General features: G+C 41.2%; 1 protein-coding gene across 3 annotated transcripts in view; it reads right to left on the bottom strand.

The window, feature by feature from the left end:
• Positions 1 to 24,229, bottom strand: part of Dpp8 (dipeptidyl peptidase 8) — a 55,447-nt gene that overhangs the window by 4,697 nt on the left and 26,521 nt on the right. For 2 of the 3 annotated variants that reach the window (XM_038321678.1, XM_038321679.1), the window contains 10 exons: positions 23,708 to 23,885; positions 22,745 to 22,904; positions 18,791 to 18,870; positions 14,295 to 14,447; positions 13,465 to 13,600; positions 10,473 to 10,618; positions 8,160 to 8,306; positions 6,890 to 7,042; positions 3,532 to 3,674; positions 2,797 to 2,908 (listed from right to left, as the gene is read on the bottom strand). In XM_038321678.1, the coding sequence (XP_038177606.1) occupies positions 2,797 to 2,908; positions 3,532 to 3,674; positions 6,890 to 7,042; positions 8,160 to 8,306; positions 10,473 to 10,618; positions 13,465 to 13,600; positions 14,295 to 14,447; positions 18,791 to 18,870; positions 22,745 to 22,904; positions 23,708 to 23,885 (1,408 nt within the window). Of the gene's footprint in view, positions 1 to 2,796; positions 2,909 to 3,531; positions 3,675 to 6,889; positions 7,043 to 7,655; positions 7,818 to 8,159; positions 8,307 to 10,472; positions 10,619 to 13,464; positions 13,601 to 14,294; positions 14,448 to 18,790; positions 18,871 to 22,744; positions 22,905 to 23,707; positions 23,886 to 24,229 lie in introns of those variants that run through there. The other variant, XM_038321680.1, reaches the window with a different exon arrangement.

Below are 24,229 nucleotides of genomic sequence, written 5' to 3'. Positions count from 1 at the left end.
GAAAAAAATCTGTAGACACCACTGGCTTTGAATGTGCTCATTCACTGAACTCAAGTGGAGGTTTCCTAGCAGGGTGTGAGATGAGGAGCTATAGCCGTCTCTATCACACAGATGCAGTAAAAAAAAAGAAACATGCCACTTTCATTTAAGTGGTATAAAAACCAGAATTTTATAAACTAGAACCCTGGGGTAGATATCTTTGTAACCCTTAGGCTACCTGCTGTTTAAACCAACAGCTCACTCCACCTCAGCTGTACACTATTATAGTGTAGGATTATAAAAATATGGGCATGGGGGCTTATCCCTAGAATTCTAGCAGTTGGAAGGCAGAAGCAGGTGGATATTAGTAAACTCAAGGTCAATGGTGTCTACATAATGAGTTCCAGGTCAGTCTGGGAAACAGGGTGAGACCATATTGCAAAAAAACCCAACCAATTTAATAATCAAAAAACCAATGAAAACAAAAACATGATATAATAAAGAGTTAACATCTGTATTTTCCAGGTATTAATTCGAGGGTAAAAAGATCCATTTGATGTACTAGGTCAGGTATCAATGGATTACATTTTTTTCAGATTTATTTTATGTGTATGTATGTGCACCATGCATATACCTGGTGCTTGAGATCAGAGGGCAGGCAGCATCAGACCCCTTAGGACACTGGTTCTCACCCTTCGTAATGCTGCGGTCCTTTGATATACAGTTCCTCGTGTTGTGGTGATCCAAACCATAAAATTATTTTCGCTGCTACCTCATAACTGTAGTTTTGTTATGGCTATAAATTGTAATGTAAATATCTGATATGCAGGAATGTTGAGAACTGCTGCCCTAGAACTGGAGTTACAGGTGGTTGTGGACCATCAGTAGATGCTGAGAATAGAACTCAGGTCCTCTGGAAAACAACAAGCGCTCTAAACCCTGAGTCATGTCTTCAGTCCAAGGAATAATAGATTTTAATGCGACAGAGCATGGAAATGTTATAAATATGGGTTTAGTTTTCCACAAAAGCTAGCTGGAAGGCTAACTCATTCCTCCCACTTCTTAACATATTCTTAGTGAGGCCCAATTTTTCTTTATATACTTAAATTTAAAATCTCTGTGTGTGTGTGCGTGTGTGTATGTACCACATGTGTGGAGCCCCATGGTGGCCAGAAGGTGTCAGATCCCTTGAAGCTGGAGTAACTGGCACGTGCGAGCTGTCTCACATGGAATCTGGGAAGAGAACTAAGGTCTTTCCTTTGCAAGAGCTCTTAACCACTGAACCATCTGTTCAGCCTCCTTTCAGATACTTTAGTCATAACAACGCAACACAACAGACTCAACGCAGAAACGTGTCTTCTTCAATGGAGTAGTAACAAAAATAAAACAACAGCATTTTTCTCTGTAAGTTGTTTTGGAATTATCCCCCCCCCCCCCAAGATAAATGCAATTTGTGTTAACATATAGTAATTTATTATTGTTCCTTTAAAATAAATATTTATCTCTGCTTTAATTCTCTATGAGGTTCCCCCTCTTCTGGATTTTCCTGCTTCTGCCTGCATGTGTCACCATGCTCATCACCACTGCAGATATAACCTACACAAACAAGGCTTTGCTCTATGTAAAGGACTTCTAAGATCAAAATGCTTGAAAATTGCTACTATAGACAAATGTGTCACAGTTTAACAGGGCAGAAATGTCAATGGAAACATCAAAAGAAAAGGAAAGGTTTTAATTTCTCATGAACATACAATCTTAAAGAACAAGAGGAATCAAGCGGCGCGCACACACACGCACGCACACGCACGCACGCGCACACACACACACACACACTCACTCACTTGTTCTCGGGAGAATTCATTTCATGTAGCCTAGCCTCTAACTTGCTATGTAGTACTGTGTTCCTGAGCCTCCTGTCTCTACCTTCCAGGACATGGGCTCATGGATATGTGACACTATACCTGGCTAAAAGCAGATTCTCCTAAAACCTTCTCAAAAAATATTTTTTCCCCAAGACTAGGTTTCTTTGTGTAACAGCTCTAGGTGACCTGGAACAAACTGTAGACCAGGCTGGCCTCAAACTCATAGAGATCCGCCTGCCTCTGCCTCTCAAGTGCTGGAATTAAAGGTTGCGCCACCATCGCCTGGCCAGTCAAAATCTTTATTCGTTTATTTATTTTGCACAAAGGAGCTATGAAGGAGGGTAACCCATTAGTTTTTATTCACATGACAATGTAAAAGAAATGAATAGTAAAAGATCTCGAAATCATATCTTAAAAATATTTATCTTTTATGTGCATGTGTGTGTGTGTCTAAGTGTATGTATATGCACTATTTGTATGCAGTATTTGTATGCAGGAGTTCATGGAGACCAGTAGAGGGCGTCAGATCTCCTGGAGCTGCAGTTACAGGCAGCTGTGAGTCACCTGATGTGTCATCTCTCCAGTCCCACAATCAAGTCTTTGAAACCCTCTTATAACAACGAGATCATGTAATATTTTCTCACCCATGAAATGGGAGAACGGAAGCAAAGAAAGGCAGTGAGTGGGTTGGTTCGGCAGTCATTTCCAGGCCTACAGGCTGAACAAACACAGACACATAAGCCATTTAATTGGACAGGCCCATGTTTCAGTCAGCCTTCAGAAGAATCTTAATTTTTATCGACTAAAGTCTGGTAACTATGCTTATTACTGTAGTGTTTTTGGGCAGAGCGCAGACACAGCTGTAAACGTAGCCTTAGTCCTCACTTTGTTAGATTCCAGGGTGATCTTTCACTATTCACCACCACACTGAATTTGAAAATGTGGAACAACCCACCTGTAAGTCATACGGTTTTCCAGCCCTCACTAAAAAACTCAGCAATATACTGGTGTGTGCAAAATGAACATTCTCATCCAAGAATCCGTGTAAGAGGAGTAAGCGATTTGGTCTGGAGGAAAAAAAATATTGGAAGATTAGGCAAGAAGAGCATTAGGGCTGACCACTTAGCTCCTTTAAACTGACGACGGTTAATGCTACTGTGCTGTCAGGTTGAGGACTCATTGTTTTCAACATTAACTCTGTATTGCAGCAATCAGATGCCACATGTAATGAAAAGCATTTTCAGCTCCTTATGAATATTTACTGCATGTGCCTAGAAAACCTTTGTGTGAAGACCCTGTTGCTGACACAGACTTCCTTATACTCTGACACAATTACGAACTTAATTTCCTTCAGTGTAAGTAACTGCCTCAAATACTATTTATAAAGATAAATAAATAACCATAAATACATAAAAATTCTTCTCCCACTACAGTATCTGAAATAGCTTTAATCTGGTTCTGAGTGACATCCATCCCACTCGAGCAGTTTAGCAGTTAGTGACAGAACATTTGTCGACACAATAGTTTGGGCTCAATCCCCAGTACTGAGGAGGCGGAAAAAGGAACTTTTTAGTATTTATAAAATATTAGTCTTAGTTTAATTTTTCAGTATTTAGTTTTTATCATTATTTTTAAAATGTTTAAAACACCATTTAAAACTGCCAACCTTCATTTTAAAGCATGAACTTACTCTGAGGGGAACTTCTCTGCTTGCATGGCCACAGATCCTAAGTAATAGCCCTGTTCATTCTGGTCAGGGTGACCCATATAACGTTCCGTGTATCCTGTATCATAGAAGATCCACAGAGTGACTGGGGCCCCAGCAATAGCAACCTGCATATGACAACACAGTCAGCTGTGTCCCAGAAAAGAGTGCTAGCAGACAGAACTTACAACGGCAAATGTATAAGCTAAAATTATCTTTGCAAGGCTTTAGTCCCAACTACTGGACACACATTTCAGGACACGCAGAAACCTGAAATCAGGTGCCAAGGTCACAAATCTGATACTCTGTGAGTCAGTAAGCTTCATGTGCCACAGGCACAACCGGCACCAACCCCTAAATCTGGGACAGCTGAAATACAAACTGAGTTTCTTTATTCAAAGCAGATACTGAACGAAAGTAAGAAGACCTCCGTGAAAACTATCCCCCACTGGAAATAGGTGTGACAACTGCCAACGTCATTTTAAAAAAAGCACCTACTGTTTCATGTTTTCCCTTCCTTTGAGCTTTTTCTTCTTTTTTCTTTTCTTCTTCTTCTTTTCTTCAATTTAGAGTTTAAAACAATTGCCTCATTTAAGGCTCTTATATAGTTTTATATTTAGATATTCTAATTAAATTTCTTTTCCATAAAACATTTATTTATTTATTTATTTATTTATTTATTTATTTATTATGTATGCAATATTTTGTCTGTGTGTATGACTCCAGGCCAGAAGAGGGCACCAGACCCCATTACAGATGGTTGTGAGCCACCATGTGGTTGCTGGGAATTGAACTCAGGACCTTTGGAAGAGCAGGCAATGCTCTTAACTTCTGAGCCATCTCTCCAGCCCATTACATTTCTTTTTTAAAAGATAGTGTTTCATTATGCATCCCAGGCAGGCCCCAAGCTGGCAATCCTTCTATTTCTCTGTCCCAGGTCCTAGGCCTACAGGTGTGTACTACCATGCCTCGCTATTTTGTTTCTAAAGATTACTTCTCATAAACTGGGCATGGAGGTGCACACCTATAAGTCCAGCACACAGAAGGTAGAGACAGGAGGATCAGAAGTTCAAGACCATCTTCAGCCACACCAGAAAAGTCAGCTTGAGAGCACAACAAACCCCCAAAATAAATGATAAAAAAATTGCTCTTTGTAAAATAAAATCATATTACTGATATAAAAATTACTCTTAGCCGGGTGGTAGTGGCGCACACCTTTAATCCCAGCACTTCAGAGGCAGGCAGATCTCTGTGAGTTCGAGGCCAGCCTGGTCTACAAGAGCTAGTTCCAGGACAGCCAGGGCTACTACACAGAGAAACTCTGCCTTGAAAAACAAACAAACAAAACAAAAAAATTACTACTCTTAAGTAGGGCATGGAGCACACCATTAGTCCCAGCACTGGGGAGGCAGAAGCAAAAGCAGAAGCAGATGGATCTCTGTGAGTTCGAGGCCAGCCTGGTTTACAAAGTAAGCTCCAGGACAACCAGGGCTGTTACACAGAGAAACCCTGCCTTGACAATGGGGGTAAAAAAACAACGTACTGCTCCTAACTCAAATTTTCATTACCTTTTTTCTTGTTTACACTTAGCTATTTAGTTGTCTGAGTGTGTGGTCATGCATATGAAGTCAGAGTTTGTTCTTCCACTGTGTCGGGGCACTGAACTCAGTTCATTAGGCTTGGTGCAGGTAGTTTACCTGCTGAGCCATCTCATTAGACCCTTTCTTCCTTTTTTAAAAATTAAATAAATTTTATCTTTATTTATTTGTATGTGCACAAGTATGTGTAAATTTGTGTGGGTGAACATGAGGCATGTCATGGCTGTAGAGGTCAGAGGACAACTTTTAGGAGGTTCTCTCTTTCCACTTCTTTTTTTTTGTTTGTTTGTTTTTGTTTTTCGAGACAGGGTTTCTCTGTGGCTTTGGAGCCTGTCCTGGAACTAGCTCTTGTAGACCAGGCTGGTCTCGAACTCACGGAGATCCGCCTGCCTCTGCCTCCCGAGTGCTGGGATTAAAGGCGTGCGCCACCACCGCCTGGCTCTTTCCACTTCTTGAGTCCTGGTGATCAAACTCAGGTTGTCAGGCTTAGTAGCAGGTTTACCTGCAGAGACATCTCATTTATCCATTCATCCCTATTTTCTTAGTAACTATCATCTTTTTTTTTGTTTTGTTTTGTTTTTTTTGTTTTTCAAGACAGGGTTTCTCTGTAGCTTTGGAGCCTGTCCTGGAACTAGCTCTTGTAGACCAGGCTGGTCTCGAACTCACAGAGATTCGCCTGCCTCTGCCTCCCGAGTGCTGGGATTAAAGGCGTGCGCCACTATCATCTTTTTTTTTTAAAAAAAAAATCTTTATTTATTATTATGTGTACAATATTCTGTCTACATGTATGCCTGCAGGCCAGAAGAGGGCACCAGAACTCATTACAGATGGTTGTGAGCCACCATGTGGTTGCTGGGAATTGAACTCAGGACCTTTGGAAGAGCAGGCAATGCTCTTAACAGCTGAGCCATCTCTCCAGCCCCAGTAACTATCATCTTTATATATTTTCTTTATAATGTATTTTTTAAAACTTATTTTATTAAGTATACAGTGGTCTGCCTGCATATGTTTCTGCAGGCTAGAAGAGGGCACCATATCTCATTACAGATGGTTGTGAGCCACCATGTGTAATGGTTGCTGGGAATTGAAATCGGGACCTTTGCAAGTGCAGCCAGTGCTCTTAACCTCTTAGCCATCTCTCCAGCCCCTAATGTATAAATTTTTATAATAATCTAATATTCTAAGAATTTCAAGAATTATAAGCTTGTAAAGATTCAGTTCACTCAGTGATCTGGGTCTGTAGCTTGGTGGTAGAGCATGTGTCTCAACATGCAAGAGGCCCTAGGTACAAACCTCACTGTCAAATAAATAAAATTCAGTTCAGTCAACATTCTTTTTTTTTAAGTGCTGGAGTTCCAGCCCAGGGCCCTGTACTGAAGACAGATCTCTTGAGGATTTACTTGTGCTAAGCAGTGCTAGCTGTTTAGAACATACCAGGGTACAGGGCAACGACGTAGTTTAGTAATTAAACAAGTAACTGCAATCCAGAAAGTATATGTGTGTTTTACTAATCATAACTATCAATCTTTGGCATATATAAGTAGTTATAAACTGGTGATCAAACTGACAATTGTTTTAAATCTGTGTTAACACTAAAGATACATTTCCCATGTTGTAAAACACATAAACCCAACATTCGACAATACCGACAACACCTGACCCTTCAGAAAAATCATTTTCATGTGCCTTCAATTAACAGAGAATTCTGGCCAATTACAAAAACAAATACAATAGTAGCCACATACCCTGAAGATATCTGATCTCTGCATCAGTGCCATCAAGGAGAGGTAGCCTCCATAGGACCAGCCGTGAATGCCCACACGATCCAAGTCAATGAAGTCATACTGAGACGCTAGGTACTGGAGTCCTTCCACTTGATCATCAATTTCTATTTGACCCTGTCAAACACGGGGAAATAGCTCACTGGTTCTGATGCACACTATTCTTAAAGAACTCTTTAAAGCTGCTCTATGTTTTTACTAAAACCTCCTGGAGGGTTTCTTTTCTCAGATTAGAGTTTATTAACAACTGATATTCCATTTTCCCTCAAGAAATTAACAAAAAAGCATTTATAGTTAAGAACCTGCGGCCCTGTGAAGAGCTTAGTCCCCACAGTCATGGAGTTCTTTCCCGTCACTGTCCATGCTGTCCCTAGCTACAGGGTGTCTCCCACTCCATTTGTTCTGTTGTCTGCTAAGAGGCCAGCAACTTCCTTGTAACAAGCCTTCCTCTATCCAAAGACAAAAATTCAGCCCCTTTAAGAGATTGGTGAATTTACTTCTCCTTTTAGCACTTAGTGAAGTAAAGCAAAGGGCATTACCCCTGAAGCTTGACCTTCCTTTCTCCCAGCACGATACTTCTAGCAAAGCTCTGGATGTCCTAATTCCTACCAGTACCACCCAAGGTGTCACTTGGCCTGCCAGAGCACACAGTCTCACCTCACTGAGCCAAACCAAAAGTAAATCAACAACAACAAAAAAAACTTACATGAGAATACAACATAAGGTCAAAGAACTGGCTGTGGGAGACCATCCCATGTCTTACTCAGCATGTCCAACACACTGGCAGCCACAGGGACTGCCTTACTGTGCAAAAGGAACATCGGACTGTCATCATTTCCCAAAGCAGCAGAAAGGACCTGGGGCATCTCTAAAAGGTAGCACTTAAAGCTTCCTGCAGAGAGAAAGAGGCTTGTCACAAGGAGGAAACTACCCAGTTGTTTCCCTCTTCACAGAGGACAGAACAAACCTCAGGCATTCCTGAGGAGTATATGGGACTGCCTATGGCCAAGGTCAAAGTCCAGACTGGACAGGGCATCCTAACAGAAGTGGCTCTACCTCAGCTCCTGGGAGGCAGACAGCAGACAGGAGCGAGCCTACTGTAAGGCAGACCTTTCATCCCACTGCTCAATTCTAACACACTCTTCCTCACTCTGTCACTCGGTCCTCCCCCAACTCGAATAAAGTGTAAGAAAATGAAAACATCCGGAAAAGAAAGTGTTCTATGCACACACACCATTTTATATTTAAAGGCGCCTTCAAATTTAAGCCCTCGGTGACAGGATCCTCTGTTGTCTATCACCACAACCACATAACCTAGGGAGGCCAGAGTGTTCAGGCGGAAATACTTGACTCCTTTAAATCGATTGTTCACCAGCTGCACCTGGAAGAGAAACAGCTTCGGTCATCTTATGTAGCAGCATATAAACCGTGAGACAGAAACACTGCAGAAGTCAGAAGGCTGAATGTGCTTACTGTTATCTTGCCTTTAAAATGTAAGTGTAAAGTGATACATTTTGAAATGTACTCAAGTCTTTGCATGTTTATGCTGTTCCAAGTTTAGTTTCACTCTCAAACCTTCACAGCAAATACCAGCCTTCACTCTAGCACAGATACTTAAGTTTTTTTTAAATTTTTTTAAATGATTTATTTAACTTTATTTTATGTGCATTGGTGTGAAGGTGTCAGATCTTGTAGAACTGCATTTTCAGACAGTTGTGAGCTGCCATATGGGTGCTGGGAATTGAACCCGGGTCCTCTGGAAGAGCAATCAGTGCTCTTAACCGCTGAACCATATCTCCAGCCTGATACTTAAGTTTTAAGTAAGGTAAGAGAGTTAATCTACCCCAAGAAGAAAGTTGCTGAATTATATACTCTGAAGAGTTATGTCATTCAAGTAACAGAGAAAAGGACAATTAAAAACATCTTCCCTCCCTGCTTGTCTCTTCTGGAGTTGCTGATGACTGACAGTGGAAAATGTAGCTTATTATTTGTTTGCTTGTTTGTTTATTGATTGATTGAGACAGGGTTTCTCTGTGTAACAGCTCTGCATGTCCTGGAACTAGCTCTGTTGACCAACCTGGCCTCAAACTCATAGAAATCCACCTATCTCTGCCTCTCCAGTGCTGGGATTAAAGGCGTGCACCACCACTGCCTGACAATATGTAGCCTTTAATAAACACTGTGATCAGCAGTTTTCTTTTTCCTGTTAGACAAATTAGTGTGAAAGTATCATAATTTTTAAATTACTTTATTACCCTAGAGACTACACTTCAAACTGACCAAGAACATAAATGCATCTTGGTGTTTTATTAGAAATGGAGTTTTATCTAATGAAAAGATGATTCAATCACACGCAGTATGTTCATGTTTCAATCAGCTCAGGGCACTCATGAAATGGCAGTCCCATGGGATCGTGATGGAGACGAGACGCTCCTGTCATCTAATGCCAGCACAGCTGCATGACATGGTACATTACTCCTGTGTCTGGGGTAATGTTATATAAACAACTACTGCACTGCTAGTGCTATGAAAGAGAGCACATGCACTGAACAATGGCTGATAACAGACGACTAGGTTACTGGTGTGTGTGTGTGTGTGTGTGTGTGTGTATTTGGCAAATGTGGGGGTTGAATCCCCTGCACATGATAGGCAATTACCACTGATCTGCATCCCCAGGTCCCTTTTTACTTTTTAAGAGAGAGTATCACTAAGTTGCCATGGCTAGACTTGAATTCACTTAGTAGGTGAGTCTGGTTTTGGAACTTTCAATCCTCCTGCCTCTGTCCCCATCTCCCCCAAAGCTGGGATTACAGGTATGCACCACCAGACCCAGTTTATATTATATTTTAATCACTGTTTGACATGTCCTCCTGCTAAAGATAATGAAAAGAGTTTAGGGACAGGCAGTGGTGGTGCACGCCTTTAATCCCAGCACTTGGGAGATAGAGGCAGGCAGATCTCTGTGAGTTCGAGGCTATCCTGGTCTATAAAGCAAGTTCCAGGCCAGCTAGAGCTACACATTGAGATCAAGTTCCAGGTCAGCCAGAGTCACACATTGAGACCCTATCTCAAAAAAATAAAAAAAGAAAGGAAGGAAGGAAGGAAGGAAGGAAGGAAGGAAGGAAGGAAGGAAGGAAGAAAATGGGGATAAAGAAATGGTTCAGTGAGTAAAAATCCTGCTGTGCCAGACCTGAGTCTACCTCTCTCCTCCCGCTTTGAGCTAAGCCCCTCCTATACCAACAATATCAAGGGGTTCTTCCTCCACGACCTTGTTTATTGTTCCTTCTGCTTGGGAAGAAGGCTTAACAGGTCTAATTTCTTCTCAATGTGTATAAGATAGGACCTATTGCTAGCTACTATTTTGGAAATGAATGAATACAAATGTAAGTTACCAGAGATTTCGCTGCAGGCATTAGGCAAGCACATGGCGCAAAGACATACAAGTAGATAAAAATATTCATAAATATAAAATAAAAAATCACCTAAAATACACACACACACACACACACACACACACACACACACACACACGAGTTTTTATACTCACCTGAGGACCACCATATATGAAGAGCACAGTAGGGTATTTCTTCCCAGGTTGTAGGTCATGAGGCTTATATAACATCCCATACAGTGTAAATCCAGTAGTACTTTCAAAAGAAAAAATTTCTGGAGGGGTATAGTCAGGAAGAGGACCTGTGGGTAGCAACAGAGCCTGTAAAGAAGTTCTCGGAGGTGCGGGCAATCTGAAGTCAAAGAAGCAAGTATCTAAACTCACCTCTCCTCCCGTAACTACTATCCCTCTCTCAGGTTATCAGCTTATTGCTTATCTAACAGGTATTTTTAAAACAAAATGAATAAACATCCATTGTCTTTTTCAGATTCAGACACTGAATTTTGAGTAACCTCTGGAGCCTAGGAGGTGTTTATATGCAGAACTAAACAAATATCCAGTGCTAAGTTCAGTCTTCACTTATTGGTGGTTAAAGCACACACCTACCTGATCAGCAACTTTTCAAAAAGTTGCGGGTAGGGAACAAAAACCCTATGTTTAACTTAGTCAATTTGGTCTGCTTATAGCAGGTGCTCAATACACACTTGTTTCCCTTTTTTTTCTTTTAGGTTTTTTGAGACAGAGTTTCTCTGTGTAGCCCTGGCTCTCCTGGAACTCTCTCTGTAGACCAGGCTGGCCTCAAACTCACAGAGATCTGCCTGCCTCTTCCTGCAAAGTGCTGGGATTAAAAGCATGTACCACCACCTCCCCTTAATGCCTGTGCACAGTGAAGTCCCCATGAGAGGTTATTACCATATTGGCAATTGTGCTCCCCGACTTTAAAAAAAATATGCACAAATTCTTTGGTCTACAATAGTTTAAAATTAAAAAAAAAATCTATCTATCTATCTATCTATCTATCTATCTATCTATCTATCTATCTATCTATCTATCTATCTATCTATCCATTTATCCATCCATCTATCTATCTTTGAGACAGGGTGTCTCTACATAGCCCTGGCTGTCCCGGAACTTGAGTTGTAGATCAGGTTGGCCTTGACCTCACAGAGATCCACCTGCCTTTGTCTCCTGGGTGCTAAGATTAAGATTAAAGGGGTGCACTACCACATCCAGATGATGATAATGATTATTTGTGTGTGTACCACAATATGATGTGTGTGTGGTGAAGGTGCAAGTGTTCAGAATCCTATCTATGCCTGTGCATACTTACGTGACAGCAAAAGAAAGACATCAGTGTCCTCCCTCTGCCTATGGCCTCGAAACACTCCCTGCATCAGAAGCTTGCACTTGTGCGAGGCTGACTGGACATCAAGCCCCTGGGATCTACCTCTGTCCTCTCCAGTGCTGAGTGAGTTACAGGCTCACAGTTCTACCTGGCTTTTATGTGGGTGCTCATGATCTGAACTTAGGACTTCATAGTAGGACAACAAGCACCCTTATCCACTAAGCCATCTCCCCAAACCCAAATTAATGCTTTGATCTCTTAGTCAAGTGTAAGGAGTGAAAACATTTAACATAGAAGTAGATTTGAAGATAAAGTGAGTTAAAAGACACTTGGCAGGGGCTGGAGAGATGGCTCGGTAGTTAAAAGCACTAATTGCTCTTCCAGAGGACTCGGGTTCAATTCCCAACAACCACATGGCAGCTCATAGCTGTCCCTAACTCTAAGATCTGACAACCGCACACAGACATACATGCAGGCAAAATATCAATGCAAATGAATAGAAGTAAATAAACTATAAAAAGAAAAGGAAGGAAGGAAGGAAGGAAGGAAGGAAGGAAGGAAGGAAGGAAGGAAGGGAAAGGAAGAAGGAAGAAAGAAATTGTAGGGGTTGGAAAGGGGATTTAATAGATAAAAGCACTTGCTGCTCTTTTAGAAGACTCAAGTTTAGTTCTCAGCATCCACACCAGGTACCACAATTGCTTGTAACTCTAGTTCCAAGGGATCCAAAGCCTTCTTCTAGTCTCTATGACATACATGTGGCGTGCACATATGCGCATGTGCGCATATGTGCACACACACAAAACTCAAAATTTTCAAAAAGATGGTGATAGGTGATCTTGTCAGCTGAAAAACCGAACCCCTGGGCGTGTCTGAGGGGTTTCTATATTAGATTAGTTGAGGAAGACCGACTCTAAATGTGGGTGGCATTTTTAGGCTGGGGTCCCTAACAGAGTGAAAAGAAGAAAGGGAGTTGAGCAGCAGACCCTGTCTCTTTCCTTTCTCACTGGACACAATGTGACAGTCTCCTTGAGCTCCTGCCACCACTTCATTTTAGGCTGTACTTTATATTGTGAGACAAAACGAACCTTTTCTTTGGTTTTCCAAGACATGGTTTCTCTTTGGAATCTGTCCTGAAACTCACTCTGTAGACCAAGTTGACCTTGAACTCACAGAGATCCCACTTCTGCCTGAGATAAGGAACCTTTGGCATAAGATGCTCTTGTCAGGGATTTTGTCAGAGCAATTTACAAAGTAACTAATAGAGAAAGCAAGAGTTTGAAAAAAAAGATCACAAGGTACTCATGCCTGAAATACTAGCATTTGAGAGGCCAAGGCAGGAGGACTGTTGAGTTCAAGGCTAGCTTGGGTTCCATAGTAAGGTCAAGCCTGGGCTACAGAATGAGAGCCTGGGACAGCAGTCCTCTTTGCTCACACAGTGAGCAAGTGTGCTGGCCACTACCAAGATGGCCACTGCAAAGACTTTGGAACTTAGAGAAAGCAACCAATTGGTTATTCCCTAAAGGGTCAACCTCGCTGCTCAAAGGGTCTTACTAAGTTCAGAATACATTATCTCAATATGTTTTTAAAAAGGTTTTCTAGATATGTTCCTGCTTAGAGAAGAGGAAACCCAGCTCATTCAGCAATTTACAGAACGGGAAATGAGGTTCACCTGAAGCTCAGCAGCTCAGGGATAGGCAGGGCTGAGCAATTGGAAGACAGCCCAAAAGACATGGACATAAGACCCCAGCACAGTGCACTCTGGTACCAATCTTATTTAAGCCTAGGTTCAGGGGTAAGGGGTACCTGCTGAATCCAAAATGGTGGCCCAAAATTCCTTTGTTTTACGAACTGGGTCATCTTCAGGACTTGAGAGTTTGTAGAGGGACACGCAGTGCGGGTTCTTCTGGTTGCTGTACTTACTTATAAAGAAGTCACAATGCTAGAGAAAAGAGAGACAACAACAGCTTTCCATGGGAAAGGCAAGGAAGGCTACCATGATCATACACATCAGTGCTACGGCAATGGGAGTTTGACAACTGAGTCAAACATGTTGGGGAATATTATTTTAACGTGTGTGACTTTTTTTTATGCTGCATTTGTTTAACTCTGTGAAGCTCTGATTCTATGCCTGTCTAAAACATCTGATGGTCCTAATAAAGAACTGAATGGTCGGCCAATAGTGAGGCAGGAGCAAGGACAGGTGGAACTAGCAGGCATAGAGTATAAATGGAAGGAGAAATGAGGAAGAGGGCAAGCAATGAGGAGGAGGCGGTCAGGGGCAGCCATCCAGCCAGCCACGGAGTAAGAGTGAAAGTAAGATACACAGAAGTAAGAACAGGAAAAAGACCAGAGGCAAAAAGGTGGTCAGGATAATTTAAGAAAAGCTGGCAAGAAACAAGCCAAGCTAAGGCCAAGCATTAATAAGTAAGAATAAAGTCTCTGTATGTGATTTACTTGGGAGCTGGGTGGTAAGCCCCCCAAAGCCAAAAGAGTAAAACGTCACACAACACAAACACACAGTGCTTTTCCTAGACAAGGCTTCTGTGGGCCAATGTCACCAATTTTCACATTACTCAAAGGGAATTTGTATGACAATTTCTATGACAGGATCCCTCCCAACTGGGACACAGTACCTGACTGAGGCAGCAGGAATGTGAGTAGCCTCGATCAGTCAGCCTCACCACTTCGCCAGGGTTTGTGTAACTGGTCACATACAGGTGATGTTCCAAAGGCGAGTCTTTGGTGCCTTCAAAGTACACCAGCTTTCTGACTTCATCAACCCAGATCTGCCAAATCACAGCACAAATCAGTGCTAGCGCAGTGCTGACAAGGCCAGCAGCACACAAAGAGCCCCCCACAGAATCACCCGACTTCCCTGACCTGGGCTTTTTTGTCTTTATTTTGCTACTGATAATAATGAGATTGGTTTTGCTTATGGCTAAAAGTTGATCTTGTCCAAAAGGCAAAAGGCCGAATTACACACGATTGGGATAGTGTCCTGATCAGACTGCATTGTGCACTTTCCTTAAAGTAAGAGAATTATTTTCTTATAGTAATTCTACCAGGAAAAAGATCCTACATCGCACCTCATTTGCCTACTTGGAAGAAATTAACTTTATTTCTCTCCTGCAGCCAGTGCAATGTTAGCTTAGTACTTTTTTAGATCTTTTGTACAAATTTGCAAAAGCATTTTTATCTCTCAGATTGAAAAATAACTGGAATTGGCCAGCTTCAGCAACAGTGTAGTTTATAAATAAGCAAGGATAAGATTTATTTCAAGCATCGATACTGGATATGATCCAGTGTCCCCAGCCCTAGATAAGATCTTACTATCTAGAACTGAATTCACTTATTACAGTAATCTAAATAGTTTTCTTTCATTGCTACTTTAAAAATAACACTGGTCTACAAGAGCTAGTTCCAGGACAGGCTCCAAAGCCACAGAGAAACCCTGTCTCGAAAAAAAAAAAAAAAAGAAGAAAAAAAAAGAAAAAAAAATAATTTACTAGCCTACTGAAAATTTACTAGAATTCAAAATGTTTTACGAAGATAAAAGATTCTAGCTGGGCGGTGGTGGCGCACGCCTTTAATCCCAGCACTCGGGAGGCAGAGGCAGGCGGATCTCTGAGTTCGAGGCCAGCCTGGTCTACAAGAGCTAGTTCCAGGACAGGCTCTAGAAACTACAGGGAAACCCTGTCTCAAAAAACAAAAAACAAACAAACAAACAAAAAAAGATTCTAAAAGTATTATAAATCTCTCTCTCTCTCTCTCTCTCTCTCTCTCTCTCTCTCTCTCTCTCTCTCACACACACACACACACACACACCCCTTTCACTGTTAACTTTTTACAGTAGATTCATCCATTCCTAATTGAACACAATTGCTCTGGGAAACAAACCCAAGAATCCCATAGGTATGTGCTATCTCTCCAGAAAGCCAGCTGGTTTTCCCGCAGAAGCAGCGGGGACTCAGGCATTTTTACACTGTCTTCACCCCCATCTGTAAGCCTCTTTTCTTTGTGTCGTGTAAGTACTTATGGTTATATTCAATAGGATTAGAGTCTCCAGGGATGCTGGACAGATTGCTGGGTCCTACCACCAATTTCGGAGGAGGACTGGGTCTAGCTGAACCTGAATTTCTGGCATAGTCCTAAGCAACTGGCTTGTTCCACCCCTGATCTGGGACCACACTGAGTAAGAGTTCCACGAGCTCAAGCCTGAAAGCTGTACTCAGCTGTTGCCGTGAAGTCTGAGTGCAACAGATGACTTGTAAAAGCTGAGGTGACGAAGGCAACACAAATACAAAAAAAAAAACAAAGCAAAGATACAGAAAAACAGAGGAAGAATTTGAGAGAAACAAACATACCACAAAAATTAGCATGACTTGAAAAACTCATGCCCACAGGGGCGAACAGGAGAGTCATTTAGGTTGCCCAAATAAGGGACCTTCTGCTTATGTGATTTGGGGATTTATGCCAGTATCTAGTAGCTCTTAACTCCAACAACTACAATTCAAGGAATTACAAAAAAATTGTTTTGTTTTGTGTCTATGTCGGCCTGTATCTGTGTAAGCAAGTGTGCCACAACATGCATGTGGCAAACAGAGGACCACATGAGGAAGCCACATCTCTCCTACTGTGTAGGTTCTAAAAATGCAACTCGGGCTGTGAGACTTGGTGGTCTTCTTACCTGCTGAGACATCTCAGTGGCTAAGGAAACTTACCCTGAATGTGATTTTTGTTATTAGAACCCAGAATTCCACAATGAGATTTCTTTCCCCAGGTACTTAGCAGGAGCACCTCAGGCCCAGCCAAAGGTAAAACAAAACAAAACAAACAAATCAAACAGTATTTGGATATATAACCAGATGGCTATTTAAGGCCCTAGTGAGCTCAGACTTACAAGGTCGCCTACAGCAAGACTTTATTTTAATGTGTAGTTTTAGAGATCCAGGCTGTAGGTACTCGGGCCTGTGCGGAGGTAGCACATCATGGTGGAAGTGTCTTATGCACACTAGTCTGAGGATTTTACAAAAAAAAAAAAAAAAAAAAAAAAAAAAAATGTGGGACCAGAATCTTCTTGTGTTGTTTGTGAAGAATGCATGTGTCCATGTGAGTGCTCACAAGTGTAAGCATGTATTCTCTCTGTGTATGTCATGTAGTTAGAGGTGGTGCTGGCAGGTAAGGGAGGGCCAAGCTTAGGTCCTGTGCTTACACAGCAGTCACTTCCCAGACTTTCATTTCTTTTTTTTTTAAAGATATATTTATATTTATATTTATATTTATATACATTGGTGTATTGCTTGCTTGTGTGTCTGTGTGAAGGTGACCTCAGGTCCTCTGGAGCTGGAGTTACAGACAGTTGTGAGCTGCCATGTGGGTGCTGGGAATTGAACCTAGGTCCTTTGGAAGAATAGCTAGTGCTCTTAACCCCTGAGCCATCTCTCCAGTCCCTCTATTTCATTTCTTAAATCACAGCAGAGACCAACCATCATGATTTCTAAAGATGTCAGAACATGTAATAAATTCATAAATTTGATAAAATCACACTTAGGCCACCAGTAAATCCTGGTGCCTACAGCCACTGAATTGTCTGAGCCAGAAAGGGGGAGGGGATGTCCAGAGATCAGATAAAACCAAATGCAAACAAAGGGAAGGCACTAGAGAAAGGCCCGTGAAGGTCTTCTGTTCAAGGCCTGCCTGCTACAGAGTGAAGCTGAAGGCCAACCTGGGCAACTTAGCAAGAAAGAGCCAGTCACAAAATAAAATAGAAAAGTAGCTGGGCTATGGCTTCACACTAGAGCACTCGCCCAGCATTTCAGGTAGAGTCCAGTTCACAGCATTGACCGAAAGCCACGTGCTCAGAGCCGCATGCTCTTCCCTGTTAACCTAAGCTCAAAATGCTTCAATCTGTGAGACAAGATAAAAACAGGTGAATGAAAGAAAATTTCTACTTCAAGAAGGTTAATGGGCTGGAAAGATGGCTCAGAGGTTAAGAGCACTGACTGCTCTTCCAGAGGTCCTGAGTTCAATTCCCAGCAATTACATGGTGGCTCACAACCATCAGTAATGAGAGAAGGCATATATGCAGGAAGAACCCTGTATACATAATTAATAAATAAGTCTTAAAAAAAGAATGCTAAATATAATTTCCGATGTAAAAACATCAACAGTCTATCATGCCTAAAACATAAATTTCAGGTTATACGCTAACTCACAACTTCTGAAAGTCCTAAGCAAACAAATTGCTTCCTTACTAAACGACAATAAGATATTTGAAAATGGTGATCTTGTGCTGGAGCAATGGCTCAATGGCTAAGGGTATTGGCTGTTCTCCCATAAGACTTGGTTTCAGTTCTCAGCAGTCCTATGGGGCTCACAATGTCTACAATGCCAGTTGCAGGGGATCTGACACCGTTTTCTGGCTTCCACAGGCATCAGGCATGCATATAGTGCACAGACATACATGCAGGCAAAACACACAATACACAAAAATAATATGATAATTGAAGATGGCAGTTTTTTGGGTTGTTTTTGTTTTTTCGAGATAGGGTTTCTCTGTAGCTTTTGAGGCTGTCCTGCAACTAGCTCTTGTAGACCAGGCTGGCCTCGAACTCACAGAGATAAGCCTGCTTCTGTCTCCCAAGTGCTGGGATTAAAGGTGTGTGCCACTACCACCCGGCCTAGAAAATGGCAGTCTTTTGTAACTGGAATGCATCTTATTTTAAAGTCATAAAATAGGTGAACTTTATGATTTAAAATAAGATTTTTAAAAATTTATTTTAATTTTCTTAAAAGACGGTCTTACGATATAGCCCTGAGTGGCCTGAAACTTGCTAGGTAGACCAGGCTGGCCTCAATGTGCTTCTGCCTCCCAAATGCTGGAAGTTAAGGTGTGTATCACTACATTCTGATTGAACTAAGATTTTTCCTTCATAACAACTTGTATTCTTCTAGGCCCTAACTTAATATTGTAAAATACTGGAGTCATACATACATTCATACATACATACATACATACATACATACATGCATACATACATATATACACACACTGTATTATTCATTTTTTCTGCAGTGTATGCACAAGGCAGAGGCTAACCAAACATATCAGTAGAATAAAGAAACATACATTAGATCCGTGCCGGCCAAGAACTTCCCATTCACCACTGGTAATTGCTATTTCTTCTTTGATAGGACACTTGAAATCACCTGAAGATAAATACAACCAAAATTCAGTACTTTATTCCAAATCATAAGCAAATGAAACAATGTATTTCTAAACTGTCTTTTCCAAAAAGCTGCAATAAAACAAAAGTAAAAACATCAACGTTCAGTTTGAGGTAATGTAAATGTTTAGGAACTAGTTAAAGACAATAATTGATAATATTGTATTAAATGGTATTGAGTTATTTCAAATGGTTACTAAAAATTACAGATAAAATATCCAGCTAAGCTTGGTGGTGCATGCCTTTAATCATAGCACTTGGGAGGCAGAGGCAGGTGGACCTCTGTGAATTTGAAACCAGCCTGATCTACAGAGAGCTCAAGAACAATTAAGGCTACACAGAGAAACCTTATCTTGAAAAAGCAAGCAAACAAAATAAACCAACCAAACAAAAAGAGTTTCACATTAGAGCTCTGAAGGGGAGGATAAGGAGAAAGAAAAAAACAAACGTAATTACAAAGTAAAAAAGAAAAATAATCCCTGAGATGGAGCAATTAAAAAAAAAAAGAGGGGGCTAGAGAGATGGCTCAGTGGTTAAGAGAATTGCCTGTTCTTCCAAAGGTCCTGAGTTCAATTCCCAGCAACCACATGGTGGCTCACCACCATCTGTAATGAGGTCTGATGCCCTCTTCTGGCCTGCAGGCATACATGTAGACAGAATATTGTATACATAATAAATAAATAAATAAATATTTTTTTTTTTTAAAAAAAAGAAATAAAAAGAAAAAAATAGGGCCAAGCAGCTTCAGCAAACAGGTGCCGAAAGGACAGAGCCCTCCTTCTGAGGCTGATGTTAATGGAGTAATAACAGATTTAAGATACCTTACTGTGGCCAGGCGGTGGTGGCACAGGCCTATAATCCCAGCACTCAGGAAGCAGAGACAGGTGGATTTCTGTGAGTTCAAGGCCAGCCTGGTCTACAAGAGCTAGTTCCAGGACACGCTTGAAAGCTACAGAGAAACCCTGTCTCAAAAAACAAACAAACAAACAAAAGGTACCTTATTGTTTCAAAGTATTATTTTAGTTCTTTGTTCTTTCTTCATCTATGAGTGAACTTACTCCTGAGCAACAAAGGAACTAGTAAGACAGTTCAGGGCTAAGCTAAGCTGAAGCTCATGGAAAGAAATTCTGTTTTATAAGACCTCTATCTTTAAAGAAAAGTTCATAGTCATAATTAGTGTTTAGTTGGTTGATTTCAAGATGTAGCTCACTGCTCTACAAATCCCAGTAATTAAAAGCCCTTCAGAAAAACTGAAGAATCCAAAGTACTTGAATAGGTACTTCTCTCAACAAGATATACAAATGGCCAATATGTATATGGAAAGTAATAATACTCCTCATCATTAGAAAAATCTGTGTCGGGGCTGGAGAGATGGCTCAGTGGTTAAGAGCATTGCCTGCTCTTCCAAAGGTCCTGAGTTCAATTCCCAGCAACCACATGGTGGCTCACAACCATCTGTAATGAGGTCTGGTGCCCTCTTCTGGCCTTCAGGCATACATGCAGAGAGAATATTGTACACATAATAAATAAATATAAAAAAAAGAAAGATCTGTGTCAAAACACAATGGGATGCCTCTTCAAGCGGGGCTTGGTGGCACGTGTGTGATGTCAGCTACTAAGTTATCTCAACATTTCAAAATAAAAACTCAAAAGAGCTAGTGATGTAACTCAGTGAAAGTCTTAGGTTCAATCTCTAATATGGTATATATGAGTTTGAGAAAAAGAACAAAAATAGAAGAGGGGGGCTATTAAAAAAACCCCACAGCTGGGTTAGTGATGCACACCTTTAATCCCAGCACTTGGAAGGCAGAGACAAGCAGATCTTAGTGAGTGAAAGGCCAGCCTGGTCTACACAGTGAGTTCTAGGACAGCCAAAGCTACATATGAAGACCCTGTCTTCAGAAAACCAAGACAAATAATAAATAAATAAATAGGAACAATAAAACATAAACTTACAAAAGCAAGGAAACAGAAAATAACAAGTACTGTAAAGGACACAAAGAGCTAAAACTTGAGCTGGGTGTAGTGGTGTTACACCTGTAATCCCAGCACATGGGAATTGAGACAGGATTGTGGAGAATTGAAAGGAAGCCTGAACTACAGAAACTCTGTCTTTAAAAAATCAAAAACAAAAAAATAATCCAGGGGCTAGAGAGACAGCTCAGCAGTTAAGAACACTTGTTCTTGCAGAGGACCTGGGTTTGGTTCCCAGAACCTATATGGTGGCTCCCAAGCATCTATAACTCTAGTTCTAACCACCTCTTCTGATTTCTACAGCACCAGGCATGCATGTGGTGCACAGGCATACATGCAGGCAAAAATTCATACAGATAGAAATAAAATAAATAAACCTATCCCCCAAATACAAACAAACAAAAACAGAGAGAAATGAAAACCCTTGCATATTGCTATTAAGAATATAAAAAAAAAGTGTAGCCCTTATCAATGGTTTGCTAAACATGAAATATTAAATAGAATATATGACTCAAGCATTGCATTTCTGGAATGGAAAAGCCAGCAGAGGAACATACATAGTCATAGTAGTGTCATTCCACCAAAAGAATGGAAGCAACCCAGGTTTCCATCAAGAAGGGCTGGAGAGTTCTTTTCCATCTTCCTGAGAGGCAGCTTCACTTCTGCCTCTCTCCCCACTTCTCTGCTTCCCCCCGTCTCTCTCCTCTTCTCCTCCCTTTCTCTCTCTCTCAGAGGTTAAGAGCACTGGCTGCTCTTCCAGAGGGCCTGAGTCCAATTCCTAGCAACCACATAGTGGCTCACAACCATCAGTAGTGGAATCTTATGTCTTCTTCTGGCATAAAATAGAGCACTCATATACATAAATAAATCTTTTAAGACTATATTCCACTGTGTATATGTCATATTTGTTTATACAGTGTTTTTTCTCCTAAGATTTATCTATTTATTTTTATTGTATGTCTGATGTCCCTGGAAGACAGAAGGAAGCATTGGATCCTCTGGAACTGCAGTTACAGGTGGTTGTGACTGCCATGTAGGTACTGGGAACAGAAGCTGGGCTCTCTGCAAGAGGAACAGTGTTCTTAACCACTGAGCTATCTCTATACAAACTTTATTTTGTAAAGTTTTCAAAACCTAGTGTGGTGGCACAAGCTTTCAATTCTAGCAAGGCAGGCAGATCTCTGTGAATCTGAGGATAGCTTGGTTTGCATGAGTTCTAGGCCAGTCAGAACTACATAGTGAGACCATGTCTCCATTAAAAAAGAAAAAGAAAAGGAAAAAAAAAAAAAAAAGCAGAGTGGGTAAAGGTCCCTGGATATCAGGTCTGATGTCCGGAGTTTGATCCTTGGAACTCACACAGTGGAAGGACAGAAGAGAATCTCACAAGCTATCCTCTACCTGTACACGTGTGCTTTGAGATAAATTATGTAGATCTCTCCCTTCCTGTCCCCTGGCGTGTGCACGCAGTCTCTCTGTCTCTCCTTTCTCTTCTCCTTTTCTCTCTTTCTCTCTCTCTCCCTCCCTCTCTCTCTCTCTGCCCCCCTTCTCCCTTTCCCCTCCAAATCCCCCTGAATAAACATTCAACATGTTGTGTCTGTCCACGTCTCTGTCTTCTGCCCGCCTGCCATGTGCCTCCCTGCCTGGGACCAACAGCCATCTCTGCCTGGGACTGGCTGCTTCCAGGGCCCTCTGTCTGCCACCACATGGCCCGCTACCACCATTTGGGACCTACAGCATTTCTGCTGCCTACTGTCGCCTGGGACCCATTTAAAAAAAAAAAAACAAAAAAAACAAAAAAACAACAACAACAACAACAGGAGATAAATTATGTAAAGCAAATAAAACACAAACCATTAAATACATAATTAAGTAAGACTTCTTACTTGGGGCAGGCAGTCCACCGCTGGATCGTTTATATTTGCTCTCCTTTAAAACGGATGTGATTTTATACAAGTGACGGAAACCTGTTTTGCATTCAGAGGCAAAAATAAACTCTATTTCATCTTCATGAGTTTGAGGAAAAACATGAAAGATATCGTGGATCTGCAAAACGAACAGCTTAGTTTATTATATGTATTGGTAAATATACCACATAGGTAACCAAATGAGAAGGAAGAATTATTTGAAATATAGACAGTGGTTAGTGCTTGGGATATGGAACATTGACAATAGTAGGCTTTGCCTGGGCCTCTTACATTTACTTTACTTTAGGCAAAGATTTCAAACACTGAGAAGTAAACGTTTCCAAATGGAAGAAAGTAAAAAATCAATATGGCCAAGACTGCTACTCTCCAGCCTGGAACTGAAGCACACAAGCTTATGGAACAGTATAAATCTTACACACAAAGAAGGAGGAAAAACATGCTTTACTTTTGTTTTTCAGAGACAAGTATTCTAACAGTTGAAGGAAAACAGATGTTCATCTGTTTTGGGTGAATTACAGGAAGCCTACTTTCAACTACAGAGAGACAGAGAAATGTTTTTATTTTATATCTAATTTTTATGCTAAATTGGAAAATGCAAAACTCAATTAAAAACTAGCATATTTGGTATAGTTTGCTAACTTAAAAGGCAGTTTCTAGATACAACTCTTGAAAGTCCATCAGAAGTAGAGGCTGGAGCCGAGGCTGTGGGCACTCTACCGGGTTATGCAGGACCACATCTGCAGTTACTAGTGAGCTGTCACTTCAATGCTATCTACTCCATTCTGGAACCACCATTCCAACGTGAAATATACGTGGTTCCTTTGAATTTAAGGATGTATTTTGTTAGCTTGCTACAGAATGACATCTGCCTGAGTATCCTGAGAAAACATACAGCCAAGTTCAAGAAAGAAAAATACATACATTTATCCAGATATCTGTTGTTTCTTCATAGATGATCAGTGGTGTCACAGAGTCAGGAACTGACTCTATGAGTCTCTGTCTGTCCATGGCATCATCTTCTACTGGGATGAATAACTCAGGAGAGATCAGAACTATCTGTAGGTGAGTCTGGGAGCGATCTAGTAGGATGGACCAGGCACTGTTCAAAGGAATGAGAAGAAGTAAGGAATGAAGCAAGTTTTCAGAAAATGAATAACCACCTGTTCTCTCCCTTGGTACCTATCAATTTTATTTTATATATTTATTTTAGTTTTTTTAGACAGGGTTCACTCTGTAGCCTTGGCTGTCCAGGAACCCACTCTGGGGACCAGGATGGCCTTGAACTCAGAGAACCACCTGCTTCTGCCTCCCAAGTGCTGGGATTGAAGGTGTTGTGCCACCACCACCTGGCTTATTTTTCTTTTTAAAGACAGGGTTTCACTATGTGTCCCTTGGCTGGCCTGGAACTCACCATGGAGATCAGGCTGGCCTTGAACTCACAGA

This window comes from Arvicola amphibius, chromosome 3 (assembly GCF_903992535.2).
Source record: "Arvicola amphibius chromosome 3, mArvAmp1.2, whole genome shotgun sequence".
NCBI lineage: Eukaryota > Metazoa > Chordata > Mammalia > Rodentia > Cricetidae > Arvicola > Arvicola amphibius.
This window is presented reverse-complemented; position numbering and strand designations above follow the sequence as displayed.